Source organism: Pseudopipra pipra, chromosome 10 (assembly GCF_036250125.1).
Source record: "Pseudopipra pipra isolate bDixPip1 chromosome 10, bDixPip1.hap1, whole genome shotgun sequence".
NCBI lineage: Eukaryota > Metazoa > Chordata > Aves > Passeriformes > Pipridae > Pseudopipra > Pseudopipra pipra.
In genome coordinates this window covers 20,723,453-20,738,530 of record NC_087558.1, presented here as the reverse complement: position 1 = coordinate 20,738,530, position 15,078 = coordinate 20,723,453, and the positions used below count along the sequence as shown (strand labels likewise).

Here is a 15,078-nt window from a genome sequence, read left to right as displayed (position 1 = left end):
AGCAGAGGTAAAACACTGGCTGCTTTATAAATCTGTTACCAGCTCCAGATACCGAGTGCCCCACACAGCTGTGTGTGGGTGTTGATAGCACCTAACATGGTTCTGGTCAGCCAACCCACAGGCCAAACCTGTGGCCTCTCAACTGTTAGCAAGTCTCACTCTGGTCAAAGTGTGCTAGCACTGCTCCCATCCCTCTCCACACCACCAGCAACATCCTCATGCCAGATACAGCAGTGAGTCCTGCTTGTGCAGTACTTATAATCTACTCTCACTCAGCCTATTTGACATTTTCTAATAATACACAAATAGTATTTCCCATAGGAAATATTACCTGCAGCAATGACACTGCATGATAAAATCTTTACACCTGGAGAAAAAATGTCTAGACATAAATAACTGCACTTACATGTGATTCAGCAATTATGGAATATTTCCCTAAATATACAAAAGAGCCCCTTGGAAAAAGAGCTGAAAAGGCAAAGGACAAGAGTAGAAAGAAGTGATTTGCCAAGAGGATCAGGAGTTTTTAAGTGTAGAAGAAGACTCAGTGAGAGAGAGATTAACAGAAAACAGACCTGCAAAAAATATCCTTTATGGACTTGGAAGTTCAGAAGCAAGGATTGGGAGCACCAGAAGAGATAAAGAAGATTTAAACCATCCTATCCCCAGAGCAGAAACAGTTCAGCTCCTGAGGCTGACTACACATGGCTACCCGAGCCAAAGACAGGTAACACAAAACTGCTGCTCACACAGCAGTGCTGCCTCACAAGAATGCTGACAGCTCTGCTGCAGAACTGGATCTTTTCTGAACCTTTGCTTCACTGCCCTATCCTGCTCCATGTTCCTTTTCCTGGAGGTTTTAAGAAGTCTGCGGGATGAGGGAAGAGCCAGGGCAGACAGGAGACTGCAGAAAGCTGCCTGCACAGCCAGAGGCAGCTGTGCCAGCAGCAGTGCCAGCACTCTCCTCCCAGGAGCTGGCACAAGGGCCTGTACAGCTGCAGAAATGAGCCAAAACCACAAGCCACACGATAATATGTCACCTTGGCTGTTACCTGCCTGGCAGATACTTTTCAAAACTAGCCTGCAGTTTACTGCTCACTGTGAAGAGACATCAGCCAACATCAGACAACATATCAATATAATTATTAATAATTCCTGGGTTTTTGCATCTTTATTAGTAAAAGAAGGACTTTATTTTGGAAACTGGGATGTCTAAAACTGACAGTAACTCACTGTACACATGAATTTAGCCTACTTGCATTGTCCCACATGAACCTTACACCAGAGCACACCACAAACTTCAACACCAACTGGGCATCACAGTCATGTGTTATTAATTACCAACATGCAGTGTGTAGTCAGGGGAAATTTAGTTTACATCAGTCAAGGCTGAAAGAAAAAGCATAGCTCAGAAGAAACATTCGTCTAGAAGAGATGAACTTGTAACTTAATGCTCTTTTAAAAGTTTCTGTACGAAAGTTTAAATTACCCCAATGCCAGCTTTCAGGTTATTCTCGCATCAAAGACATAAAGGGGCAACATTTTTAAAATTGCAAAGTAGCAGTAAGGAATGACTCGTGTGATATTTTACTATTTGCATTTTTGTCACCATGTTGCTCCTCTTTCACCTGCACGTTTCACCCAAACATGGTGAACAAGAAAAAGGAAGGCTGGCATTAGTGATGGAAGAGCGAGGTTCCTGCTTCCCAAATAACACCAAGAAGCAAGAATACTTTCAGCCACTGACTGTCACAGCTCTTTCATGCTTTGTTCCTTGTAAAGTATCTGTTTCTTATATTAGATAAGCTGAAGCCAAAATTCCAAGCCTGTCTGCTTAGTGTGTACCATATTACATGTATTGCACTCTGATGGCCTACAACCTAGTATGGCAAAAAAATTCATCTTTTAACTTCCATAATAGATATTTACAAGCTATTCACAAGCTCCAGTGAACTCATCTTACACTTCTCTGTAGGTCTGTAACTATTCCTGCTATGTTAGATTTATCTGTTTTGGTTTTTTTTTTCTTTCTAGAACATCACTCTGATACGACTTACAGCCAAGATCCAGCCCTAACCTGCATGTCTGTGTAAGTGCTCTCAACTTTTTCCCATATTTTGACTTTTTTTTTGGATGTTTTAACCTGTCTCCAGTCACAGGGGATTTAAACTGGATCTGCCCAAATACACTTGTAAATACAGATGCCATATGCCAGAAACAACTCTTCACAAGTTCAGTGTGCTCAGATTAAGCTGAACACTGATTTGAAGAGATAACATGCAAAAGAACAGGATAACTTTTTCCTCATTATGATACTAACCATCAACTTGAATTACAATATGGTGGCAAGAAACAGCACTCAAAACAGCCTTGCAAAGGCCAAAACCTTTGGAGAAATAAGCACAAAAATGACAGAAAATAAAGGCACTGCACCCAACAAGATGGCACCAGCTCGAGTGAACAACCACGGGAGGGAAAGCAACACAGACAGGGAAATAATTCAACACAGCAGCCAGCAAAGGTCCAGAATGATGGGGGGAAAAATGGGGTAGCAGCAAAAAGGAAAATTGATGAAGTTGCCTGCTAGGAATGACTTGAGATGCCACCAACAGAAGGAAACTTACTGAAAGCAGCTTTGTCCACAACCTGCTCCCACGGGCTCCAAGGACAACTCCTGCTGGCGTTCTTAGAGATGGCAGCTTGGAAGGCAGGTCCAGCTGGTCACCTCTGTGAGGAAAACAAATTTTAAGAAGTCAGGGCAACATCTCCCTGCATTTCCCATGCCTCCTCCCGCCAGGGCCATTTCAAACACCCAGACAAGTACCCAACCTGACCACTCTTGGTTAAAATTCGCACTTTGTCTGACTACAAGTGTAAATTTGTCCTTCTCTGTCTCACTTGTGATTTTACTGCCAGTGAGGAAGAGAAATGCTTAGATTTTCTGCAGAGGTTCACATAGGTGCAGCCTCTTGTAGGGGGTATCAAAGATCAAATATTTTGAGGTAATTATGTTCCTGAAGGGAAACTGGGGTTTTTTCAGTAATTTTGCTAAAAAAAGCCATCTAAAGAAACTGCATCAAAAGCTCCTGAACGCTGTTTAAAACATAACAGCCTCTCCTGATGTTTGCCACGCTGCATAACTTGGGGTGTTACCTGTGTAGAAGCAGCTTCAAAGGCACAGAGACCATGGGATGTCCTAAGGAAAAAGAGTTACCAATTGCAAACACTTTCAGCTCCTGAAAACTAGAGAAAAGTGAAGGGCCAAAAATTATCAAGGAATTGCTTCCACTAACCCTATCGGGTGCTGTCTCTGGGCATGATGCAGGAAGTAGCACCTCCTCTCTTTGCCCTTGGTCATACCAAAAAGAAATAGAATTAAGAAATAATATTACAAACAGGTAAGAGAGGCTACCAACAATTGGTTACATCCCTAATACAGCACCTTTTCCTAATTCCTTAAAAATGTTTTGTCAAGCCAGAGTTTTTCATGATTTAAAATGATTTCACACTTAAAAGGGAGGAAGCTGAGCCACTCTAAGGTAATAAAGGAGAACAGATACACATCCACAAGAAACTCATCCTCTTCGGTAACACAGTAAAAGAACACACATTTTTCTTCAAAATTTTATTTTAATTTAAATTATGGGGCCAGCCAGATTTTTTTTGGATACGAAACACATTTTCCTCAGGAGAAATGAAATGCTACCGTGGAAATAGAATTACAATTGTATACATCTCTTACTTTAAAAAAAAAAAAAAAAAAAAAAAAAGAAAGCCAAACGAAAAACCACTCGCATTTAAATATCTTTTAGTAATACCCTTAAGCCTTCAAGCAGATAAGAAACCACTTCCAGAACAAGTTTTTTAATACGAAGAGCACGTCAAAGGAGCTTTAATTTAAATACAACTTCTTTTCAAAAGCCAACATTCAAATGTTTCCACATATTAAAAAAGTCACCATAGCCGTTGATTCCAAGGCATAATATAGAGTAACCTCTACCCCAGTCCAAATGTTTTCACTTCTTGACATATACAAATCTTTAGCACATCTACGTCTTTCTAAAGAGGAAGCCTTACATGTTTATGGTGAGTAACTTGGCAAATAATGTTTTCCTCCACTCAGCTATGATAAACCAAAATATAGTAGACTGTTAGTACTGAACTACAATACCACCTCAATGCCTGTGATTTCCAGGAACAGTAAGCTGTTTTCTTTCCTGTAGGCAAAATGATTTGGTTTGCAAAGGAAATGTTAAGAACCTTTAAAAAGACCAATTATAATGTTAAGAGCAATTTTAAACAACTGAGTGAGTACACTCAGTTTTCTGGAGCTCTCGGACTTCCCTTGTGAAGGCTTTCAGATCAGCTTAAACGTCACTGATTGCAAAGGATTTTCAATGGGAAGAGGACAGGAAGCAACAAACATTTTCTAGAGCATTCACAATCACTCAGTCATGCAGAATTTGAACTTTCAGACCCCAATCCATAAGTTTGCTTGGTTGTGATCTTAGAGTTACTATATGATGGATAGATACAATTTTAATAACATCATTTAGCTATATTTAGTAGATTCCTTTTGTATGGTCACAGTAACAAAAACATGGTGCAAAATCAGTTGGGTTTTCTGTTTTTTATACTGATAGTTTGCAACACTGAAGAACAAAATCAAGAAAATTAAGTCATTTTGTTATCCTAGGACACCTACGAAATTGTTTCTTGAAGTTGGAGGGGATTAAATCATTCACTTACACAACTATTGTACTGAGTTATATATTGTAAGAAAGAAATGACGCACTGCAGGCTCCCCAGAAGTAAGAGGGATCGATATTAATTTAGCATAATCTTTGCCATTTGCAGAGCGGGTGAGTACAATGCTAGTTTAATTAAATAAGGCCAATATTATCCAGTAAGAATGTAGTATAAAGGGTTCCAGTTCTCTATTTCAGCCTACCCTAATTGATGGCACCCCATTAGATGAGTGAATACAAAGGATTTGTTTGGGTTTGAGTTTTTTTTTCTTTCAAATGCTGCAGTACTTAAGATTGTTAAATCAGCATTTCCATGTGATCTGAAGTATTCAATTACACATGAGCATTCATTTTGCAAAACTCAATATTAGGTAATAGTTACAGACTAATACAATAACATTCCTCTGCTGTACAAATTAAATCATATTTTAAAGAAATGAGCAGCCTAGGAGTTATATACAAAAGAAACCAGCAAGCATTGTTGAAATGAAATGCAAAATGTCACTGCTAGGTCTACTGTCTGAAATACCTTTAAAGTAAAATTAACAAAAACCCTTAGAACATATTTCCAAGTTTACAAGTCAAGTCTCAAAAAAAATCAAATCATGTCAAAAAAAATTCTATAAAGCAGTGAAAGGCATATATACATTTTCCTTATGAACCTCGAGATTTCACTCTTTTAAAAGTTGCTAAGTTTCAATATCAGTTTATTTGCAAGACAACTGTTTATCCCAATAAGCTCACATCTTAGATACATTTCCCCTTTGATTACAAATAAAGCACTGCACATTTTTTTTTTTTAATCAAGGCATATAATCTTATACTATGGTGCCAGGTATGCACAGGTCACATTGTGCTCATTATCTCAAACAAGGTAAGTGCAAACATACAGATTTGTTCAGATTTGCAAGCATGCAACCTGTTACTTAACTACATTAATACCTTCTCTCCTAAGCCAAACTAGTATCTATATGTTTGCTTTCACGAACCTAGAATCTTTCTTTTCAGGACTCCTAAAACAAGCAGTGTCTTTGAATTCTGAAATGACACAAATATCAAGAAAGTCCACATTGTGCAAGAAAGCAGCAGCTACATTTCTCAACTTGGACTAAAAATGAAAAGAGAAAAACAAAAACCGTTCACTGAACAGCAGATTAGCAGTAATGTTCCTCATGAATCGATAAGAGTGCCTGATGCTGAATATCTAACAGCAAATGCTGAATTTGGGTTTAATATTTTAAAGGTTTATTGGAGATTAAGCTTCTTGCTGTGCTGGTCTCTTCAAATCCCTGATCTGTTTAACTAAATAGGTCTTCTCATCATTAAATTGTTCATCCTCGGTCCTGTCATTCTGAAACTTGCTGAGGAACTCAATAAGTTTGGTCTGGTTCTTTAGAAGGATGTCTAATATAGGCTGGGTCTTGTTAGGATTGGCTACAAACACCTGCAAGAAAATAAAAGGCATTGAGCACAATAGTGAGAAACAGTTAAAAAAGTTAAAAAACAAAGCTATCCAACAAAATATTGATGACCACAACTTAAAATTACATTTTAATTATTCCAGTATCCTACTGGATATCCAGAAAAAAATAATGGAGTATATGCAAGTTTTAAAATAAAATCACTCCTGTTTTCATCAGGACATAAGCTGAACATCAGCACCAAGTCAATTCAGTCTGTGGGAGGTGACCAACCACAATACCCTCTGCAGAAACCACTGAACCATGGTTAAATTCTATAGCAAATGCATGGTTTCATATCATTTACAGCATCAGATGGTATCTCACAGTTCACTACAAAGTTCTGGATCTCAAGTTATAACTCTTAGCTGCTTGTCTGCTGCAAAGTCAGAAGGCATCTGTTATAATGTGCAAATTACATTACAGGCTTTGAAATGTAGGTGACCTGACTAAAATACTGCTGTTCTTCATAGATCATGCAGTATGATAAAAACACTTCTGAACTCCAGGGTGCTTCATGATTTTGTATTAGATCATGTACTCTTCCTCATCTTAACTGCACTTCATCCTTCTTTATTCCAAAATTTTCTAAGAGAGATTAGAGTGACAATCGTATGGAACTCCCCAAGTAGTTTCTACATAGTTTTCAAAAGACATTAAGATATCTTTGTAAAGATGGATCATAATAAAGGCAAATATCAGCACTCTCTTTAACCACTTAGCAGTCATTAAGATAAGCTCCAATGAGGCTCAGCTAAATAGTTTACTTAATTAAACAACTTCTGGTTGGATTCTCATGTTTTTTTTGTTTCATGGTAGGGTTTTTAAACATACCTTAAACACATGGAAGGCCTCAAACTGAATGTTACGACTCTTGTCTCGTAGAAGGTTCATCATTAGTTTGAGATTTTCAGGTTTACTGATGTATTTTGTCATAATTGTGAAGTTGTGTCTGTCCAATAACAATTCACCAAGAAGCTAAAGGCAGAAAAAAAAAGTCCAGATGGAAAAATTACTAACACTGGACATAAGAATCAACTTTTTCATAAGTGCTTTCAAACACCCTAAGCAGCTGACACTGGGCTGTAAATACAGTAACAACAGAACTCCAGGGTCCCAAATTTCAAAGTGCAGGGTGCATTTTCCTCTTATTTAAATTATGCAGTTTCTCCTTCTTCTCGGAAAGTGAAAAATCACCTTTGCTCTCCCCTTGTTAGGAAATGAAAATGAAAGAAAAGTCTTTCATTCTTTTTTCCCCATGACTTCATTACTTTCACTTATACAGAAGCTATTCAGCAACAGTAATAATGCCTTAAAAAAACATAAACCAAAACCTAAACAGGTTAGTACTTCAAATGAGAAATATTTACATTCCTTTGGCTACGTTCTTTGTCCAAAGGGGATTAAAAGGATATTCCCCACAAGGATCACCTTTGCTACAAATTCTGTATTACATTTACATTCCCTATTGCTTACCCACTTGAATGTAAGATTAGTATTGCTCTAGGCACATCTTGTGAATCTTTGTTTAAAAATTATTTAAATGTGTCCAGATTTGTTGAAGTGAAAAAAACCAACAAAAATAAAGATACTTGAAGAGCCATTTCTTCATAGGGAGAGAAATTACTTGGGTCTGTGCTGGACACTAGATAACAAAAGGACTGGACTAAAAAAAAACTAGTTGATCCCAAGAATTCACATGTAAGAATTAAAACAAACACTACTGAAGGCAGTTACATAAGCCATTTCAAATAAAGTTAAATTAAAAGCTTTCTCTAACTTTGCATTTAATAAGAAAATAAAATTGCCTTACCTTAAGTGACTGTCTCTTTGTCACATAGTTTTCTGAATGAAGTAACTTCTCATATTCACTGAAGAACTAAACACAGAATAAAGAGAAGGGTTAGGACTTTTCCAAGTGTCATAGTCACTCTTCTTCTAAATTATTGTAACAAAGTGGAGGAGATGCCAATCCCTAACAAAAACATAAACAAAATCTGAAATCTCAATCGGTTCCTGTAAGTCACTACTGTTAAAACACTGTATATGCTTAAAAAAATATATATTTGCTCTTTTAGGAGCCTTCAATGTTTAGATTTCAATGCAGTGGAAGTAGTTACCTTATTATTTCTTAAACTGTAACAGGAATAGGTTGCCCAGAGAAGCTGTGGCTGCCCCATCCCTGGAAGTGTTCAAGGCCAGGTTGGAACAACACCCTTGCCAATGGCAGGGGCGGGGAGGTGGAACCAGACGATCTTTAAGGCCATTCTGTGATAGCTCCTGGCACTGGACACCCGTAATTCCCGGACTCCCAGCAGCAGGGAGAGGGATATCCTGGATTCCTTGGTGTCAGGGGAAAGGCAAGGGCTCCCTCTACCGAAGAAATCAGGCCGAGCGCCCACAGAACAAGATTCCCGTTGCCTTCTCCTCCTTTTATCCCTTTCTACATTCAACAACAGGGTCGTGATCTAAATTTTACTGTTTTGCAGAAATTACTGCAAGTTCAATTGTTTTAATATTATATGGAAGTTTACTAAACAAGGAGTAAAACCACCAATTTCTTCAAATAAGATGTGCAGCGCTACAGAATTCTAAATACTAAAACAGATCTGCTCACCCTATCGTAATGCTGTTCCAAAAATTCTGCACTTAACAACTTGTGTCTTGTAAGCAAATCCTGCAAAAAAGCACAAACCCAATATTTTAACTAAAGTATTTATACAGTACATAGACATTCACATTAGACAGTGAGTAAATATATGACATTCAGTAGAAAATTTTGCTGTTTCATTAAATTAAGAGATTTAAGACATGAATGCAATTACCTGGACACTGCTAAGGATCTTGGCATCACTTAGGAAAGATCTGTGATGTGTTACTTTAACTCACAGATAAATGCACTGTGGAATTATCACTGAAGAGTGCTATTATGGATCAAGGCTGTGCTCTGCACATAACTACACACAACCAAGGTTAAGACCTACTATTTAATGTTGATGAATATTACGCTAATACTCCCATAACTCAATGTTTTAGGGCAACAGAAAATTTTCCCAGACAAAGCAACAGCATCAAACATACTCAGGGTTATAACAGAATGAAAAGGATTTTGCTCAGTTGAGGAGTTGCAGGCACAGATTTAAAGCCCCCGGCATGGAAGGGCACACGTATTCAGGTAATGCAGGATAGTTTACATCTTACTCTCTAGAACAAAATTTGGGGGAACGTGGTATATATATTTAAATGCATGTCTTGCATTCTGAGAAATAAGGAAGAGCAATGTCCAGCCCACCATTTGCATCATACCTTATTTTTTTCCCCCTCTCCCAAGGCCTGTTTTGCCCAGGAAAATCACACAGAGCACCTGGGCTCACAAAGAGAACTACAGCAATAATAATTCAAGGCTGTCAGTGATTACCTTGAAGGTGGCAAATGCATCGGAAGCGATGTCAAACGTTGACATCTCCACGTATCTGAAGAAATCGTAGAACTGTTCTGACCACAAGATTATTTTAGCAAGTGGTTCGTGCCGGATGCATTCCCTAAGCATTATCCCACAATTTAGAGCAATTTCTGGAGATTCGTACCTATAAAAAAACCAAAACAACTCAAAGGCTTTTTATAAATACTTTCACAAGTTAGTACTGCAACACCACACTGCTAATTACAGTTTTCAATACTATCAAGTAAACAAAACCTCAAAAGTTAGAGGTACTTATTTTTCTGCATTGGACTCAATTTTTAAATATTGCTACAAAATATTACTGAAATAATTGCCCATTACATGACAAATTACAGCCAATTCAAATGAATTTCACGAACTGAGAAACAAGACTAAATAAATATATTTTCTTTGCTCTCAAAATCAATTTTCTTGTTCCATATTGGTAGGATTGCAGACATCTGGAAGAGCAGTAAATTATTTCTGTCTTGAAAGCTACTTGCCTAAACATGACAGCAATTTACATAAAACAATCCATATAACCAGGAAGGATCAATCATGCTGGACACAAATTCACATCTGCTCATTCATTAAACCACTTTCCAGTATCACTGGCTGCTCTACACATTGTGGGGTTCAAGCCTCTGGAGCAGTCACAGACCCTTATATACCTTCCTGCCTCCCACCTAAAGAATCCTTCATCCTACACCACTGGAAGGTAATCAAAATTCACCAGAATAATTCAGGAGCAAAGTATCATTGTGCATACTGAGCATTAACTATATTATCATACAAAAACATTGCCTTATAAAATAATTTTCATGTAAAATGGTGCAATACTTTCCCATTCATGGAGATTTGAAACCTACTGAACTTTTTGCAACTTATCCAATAGTATAAATTTACATAAATCTGTCTCAATTGGATGTAACCAGATGTAACATCTAAGTTGCTAAAGCTAAATGCCCATTTCAAACATCCTGACTTATGAAAATGAGTTCCAGCAATCCCTGTGGGAATAAAGCTCTTTGAAGGGTGACAACACAGACTAAAAGTGAGCAGGAATTTGCTACATCCCTCATTCACTCACACAGCAATGAGAACATGCTGAGAAAGCAGTTTTCTCTCTCTGCACCTCAAATGTTGTTGCCTTCTTTTGTAAATTATTTTGAAGAAGTACTGAATCAGTAATTTCTTTTGTCTTATGCCACAATTAATATTTTTGCCCCTCTAACATTTAAATCACGCTTTACCTCAAAATTAGGGCTGCAATGCAGGGGGGAAAAAAACCCAAAGCAGGCCCTCTGGCAGACAAGTGTAGATCTTATGGTCATATGGTTTGGTAATTATAAAACTACTACTTCAAATAGCTGCACTTTTAAAATCGCGTAGTAACGTCTGATGAACTTTTCTATCCCAAAATAACACACTGGAATTGCAATTTTCAGAACTATCTTAATGCTATTAGAAATGTGAGCAATTCCTTTTGAAATTAAGAGAGCACATTCTCAAATTTTTTAAAAATCCTATTTTAATACAAATACATTAACAACACCCGTGTTCATGTTTTGAGAACCACAGCTCTACGTGCCCATCTTCAGTATGGCACGACCCTCCAACATCCAGGACATAAGATAATATAAGAATATCCAGCACACCCAATAATACAAGAACAGAAGAAGAAGCAGCCATCTGGCATGCACAATATGCTCCAAATTATTCGTTTGGTCAAGTTTGAGTTGGTGTGTTTGTGTCTCTACAGGAATATAAATCGCTGAATAAAAAGTCTAAGACCAAACTAAGGCCAGCAAACTAGAAATTACAGTAATTAAAAGGAAAAAAAACCCCAGTTTTCAACTCTTGATAAATTCACAAGAGAATAGTTTAAATAGGCTCAAATACCATACTGAAGGAAAATGTCTGATTACCCCAGTAAGAATATTTTAGTTCTCAATTTTCAGTTATATTTCATGCAAAAGTAGATTGTTGGTGATTTATTACTCAAATTTTCCTTTACTTAGGGGAATTACAGACCCCAAGACCAAGAAAAAAATAAAATTAAAAAAAACAAGCATATAGCAAAAGAAGAACAATCATGTCAGAACTCTCTGCTTCTCTGTGAATTTAAAAACTCCTTACTTCATGTGAAAGCATATTTATGGTTCACAGTGCACATACCCTTTTAATAGCATGAATAATATATTCTGTTGAGTGCAGATGTATTCGACTGTGGGAGTCCTTGTACCAATTTGTCTTCTGAGAATGTTGTTGAAAATTTGAGCAACATCTTTCTTGCCCTGTCAAAAACATTGGCAGTTAAACACACAATACTGAAGTCCACCAGGAACGTTAACAATTGAACATTGTCATCACCTCATGCAGTTGTACTGAGTTCTGCAGTTCAGTCAGCCTCCACACTCTGATCTTAAACAGATTTAATATTATGTTTCTTTATGCCCATTTCAAATATGCCAAAGCACTCAAAACATTACATCACATTGCAGCCAGATCATGGGTAATTTACACCAAGAAGTAAACTCAGTTGATGTTTCATCAGATACTTCTATGTAGCATCAATCTTCTGGGCTTATTCTATACTTGGTTTTGCTAATAACATAGCAGTTTTTAACTGTCCTCTTGCCTGAAAGTGTGTTTCTTCAATATTCCATTATCCTCTTCCCTTATCTAGGAGCACATAATGGCATCATTAAGAGTGTGCAGAGCATTTCCAACTTCAGTGTTAACATCCAACTTAGAACTATAACTTATGAAAATAAGTAAGTAAATAAATAAAAAAAAAAACCCACACAGGAATCATCCACTGACCTAAAATGCAAGTCTCACATTTTTCAATGCATAAAAGAAGTATAAAAAAGACCAGGATGCTGGGATTCAGTAGAGATTATACTAAAAAAAAAATGCACAAGGATAGCACCAAGACAGCATAAAAGGAGCTGGGAATGTTCTTTGTTCAATATATATACACACACATCTCCTATTTATTTCTTCTGTCAGACAACAGGTAAAGATGACAAACTGGCATAGACATCTAACAAAAAGTTGATTATAAATATAAGTACTTTTCACTGTCACTCACATGCATCATTTAAAAGCCAGATTTCTGCAATTAACTGTCCATTTTGGATGGAAACAAAGACACCTTCAGGATTATGTGTTATCAGATCTAATCCAGGAATAGGCAAACTTGTACTAAGCTTGGACTTGCAAATAAAGGCCCGTTAAGCAACTCCACCTAAAGGTTCTCTATATGTTATAAACAAACCCCATATGTATATAATGTTTCTTGACAGGCTCTAACTGTACTAGAAATCTCCTGAGTAACACCAGGAAGCTTTTGAGTAAATGCAGGGCATATTTAACTAGCAGGAATTTTAAAAACAACAGCAATTATTTAAAATTATTTCCATCTTCTAATCAATGTCAAGCAGGCTGCATGAGAAAAAATGAAATGTTTACGTTTATAAAGATGTAGGAGCACTGTAGTTTTACAAACGGCACGTTTGTGAATTACCACAGACAGTTCTGTTAGAGTGTTGTTTTCAGGATATAAGAGATTGTTTGTAAAGGCTGTTTTCTCAATTACAATTCCATTGAAAGCCAGCCCAAAGCAACACCAGAACTCTTTGTTCTGAAATGAGTAGAGCTGCGTTCCTAGAAATGGCTTTACTCAAACTCCACATAATATAGTCATCAACTATCATTCACTAACGTGGCCAGTTCTGCTCTGGATCTCACAGTTTGCTTTGGATTCCCCAGCAAGAACAGCATTTCCTTATTATGCATATAATGGAGCTGCTGGTGGTACACAGCAATCCCAGAGGCAGCTGTTGTCAGAGGGATGCATTGCTAAGTGACCTCATGGCCTAACGAGGGCAAACTGGCACCAAACCCTGTGCCAACCGTCACGGCTGCAAGAGGTGAGAGGGATGTTGTGCCTTTATTGTCCTACCAGCACAAGGATTCAGCCTCCCTTACCCAGAAGGTATTTTGGGGGTTGGCTTTTTCTTTTTCTTTCTTCATTTAAAAAAACAAAAAACAAACAAAAAAAAAGAACCCTAATTCCACAAGAGATACCATCTCTTCTGCAGACACACTCGTGCAGATCAGCCAGGAGATAACAGGTAAGTTTGTAAGACTGGTTAGTAGATGGTTGGGTTGACTGCTTTACCTGGAAAACAGACTTCCAGAGAAGGGCATAATTTTAAACAGGCCTTTACATACATACAGCACAGGCTGGACAGTCACAGATTGTTCATTAAAACATGAAATCTGTTACTTTTCCAGTTTTTACATATTACTTTTCTGGACTTTTTTACCATACCAATTTGGATTCAAATACATTTGAGACAGTTTAAGAGACAAGAGTGAACAGTCCCTGCCTATTAATTAGCTGTCTCTTCCTGTTCTACAAGGAAACCTTCTTCAGAAATTAGTGAAGTTCTTAAAAAAAAAAAGTTTAGTTTATCACTGAATGACCTCAGGCTGCAGTGGAAAGAAGGAAAAAATTCAAGACCTACTCTTGAAGTTTAAAAACCAACAGAAAATCAAACATGTATTTCCATCAGTAAAGGAGAAACCATTTCAAATGCAGCAAACTCATAACCACAGAGATGTGGGATATCAAAGCCAACATCTGATTGACTTTGTGACAGCTGGAGCACATCTGGAGCACAGGTGTGTTGACATTAATTCCAGGTAACAAAAACAGCTGGATAGTCTGCCAGATCCCATCCTTACAAAGCAGGCTAGGTCCAGCCTAGAAAGCAGCATGAATGACTTTTCTCTCTCAAGGGGGAACTGTCATATCCTTGTGTAACAAAGCAACACAACGTCCACAAGCAGGAAACAACTCACCATCTTTTTAAGTCCCCTTAGAATACAAAGCACAGCTCTCCTTAACGAGAACAAGCCTGCACAAATTGTTTTCATTCCTCATTACCAGGAGATAATGAAGGTTTCCTTTGCTCATAACTGGGCTGGGTAAACACCAAGCTGATACAAATCTATAGAGGTCAGCAGAATCCAGATGATGTTTCATGATTTCCTTTCCTCAGCAATTAAAGGCCATCACATTTCAGCATTTCCTCTCAGCTTTCCCAGGTCTCCTTGCTTATTTAACAACTTGAATGTTTTATGTTTGGTATAAACATATGTGTGTACAGGGAAAAAATACCACTGTATTATAATTAAACACAAATCAGAGGGAGTTATGGGTGGGGTGAAGGGGAGAGAAGAAAAAATTGGGAAGAAAGCCATTGTTTTTGGAATGTCAAACTACAATAGGACTTCAAACTGTTGTGTTTGCATTGTGAGCAACTTGTTTATGAACAATCCTATTTTTAAGCAACCTGAAGTGGGATGGTCTTTATGGTCGAGGCTGTGGAGTGAGATACATGGGTTTTGGCTC

At 37.6% G+C, this 15,078-nt stretch overlaps 1 protein-coding gene across 3 annotated transcripts in view; it reads right to left on the bottom strand.

The window, feature by feature from the left end:
- Nucleotides 1–3,848: 3,848 nt before the first annotated feature.
- The window catches only part of CAB39 (calcium binding protein 39), a 41,485-nt gene continuing 30,255 nt past the window's right edge, over nt 3,849–15,078 (bottom strand). For all 3 annotated transcript variants that reach the window (XM_064666601.1, XM_064666603.1, XM_064666602.1), the window contains 6 exons: nt 11,829–11,947; nt 9,627–9,795; nt 8,826–8,885; nt 8,022–8,087; nt 7,043–7,186; nt 3,849–6,192 (listed from right to left, as the gene is read on the bottom strand). In XM_064666601.1, the coding sequence (XP_064522671.1) occupies nt 6,004–6,192; nt 7,043–7,186; nt 8,022–8,087; nt 8,826–8,885; nt 9,627–9,795; nt 11,829–11,947 (747 nt within the window). In that variant the 3' untranslated portion in view covers nt 3,849–6,003. The remainder of the gene's footprint in view (nt 6,193–7,042; nt 7,187–8,021; nt 8,088–8,825; nt 8,886–9,626; nt 9,796–11,828; nt 11,948–15,078) is intronic.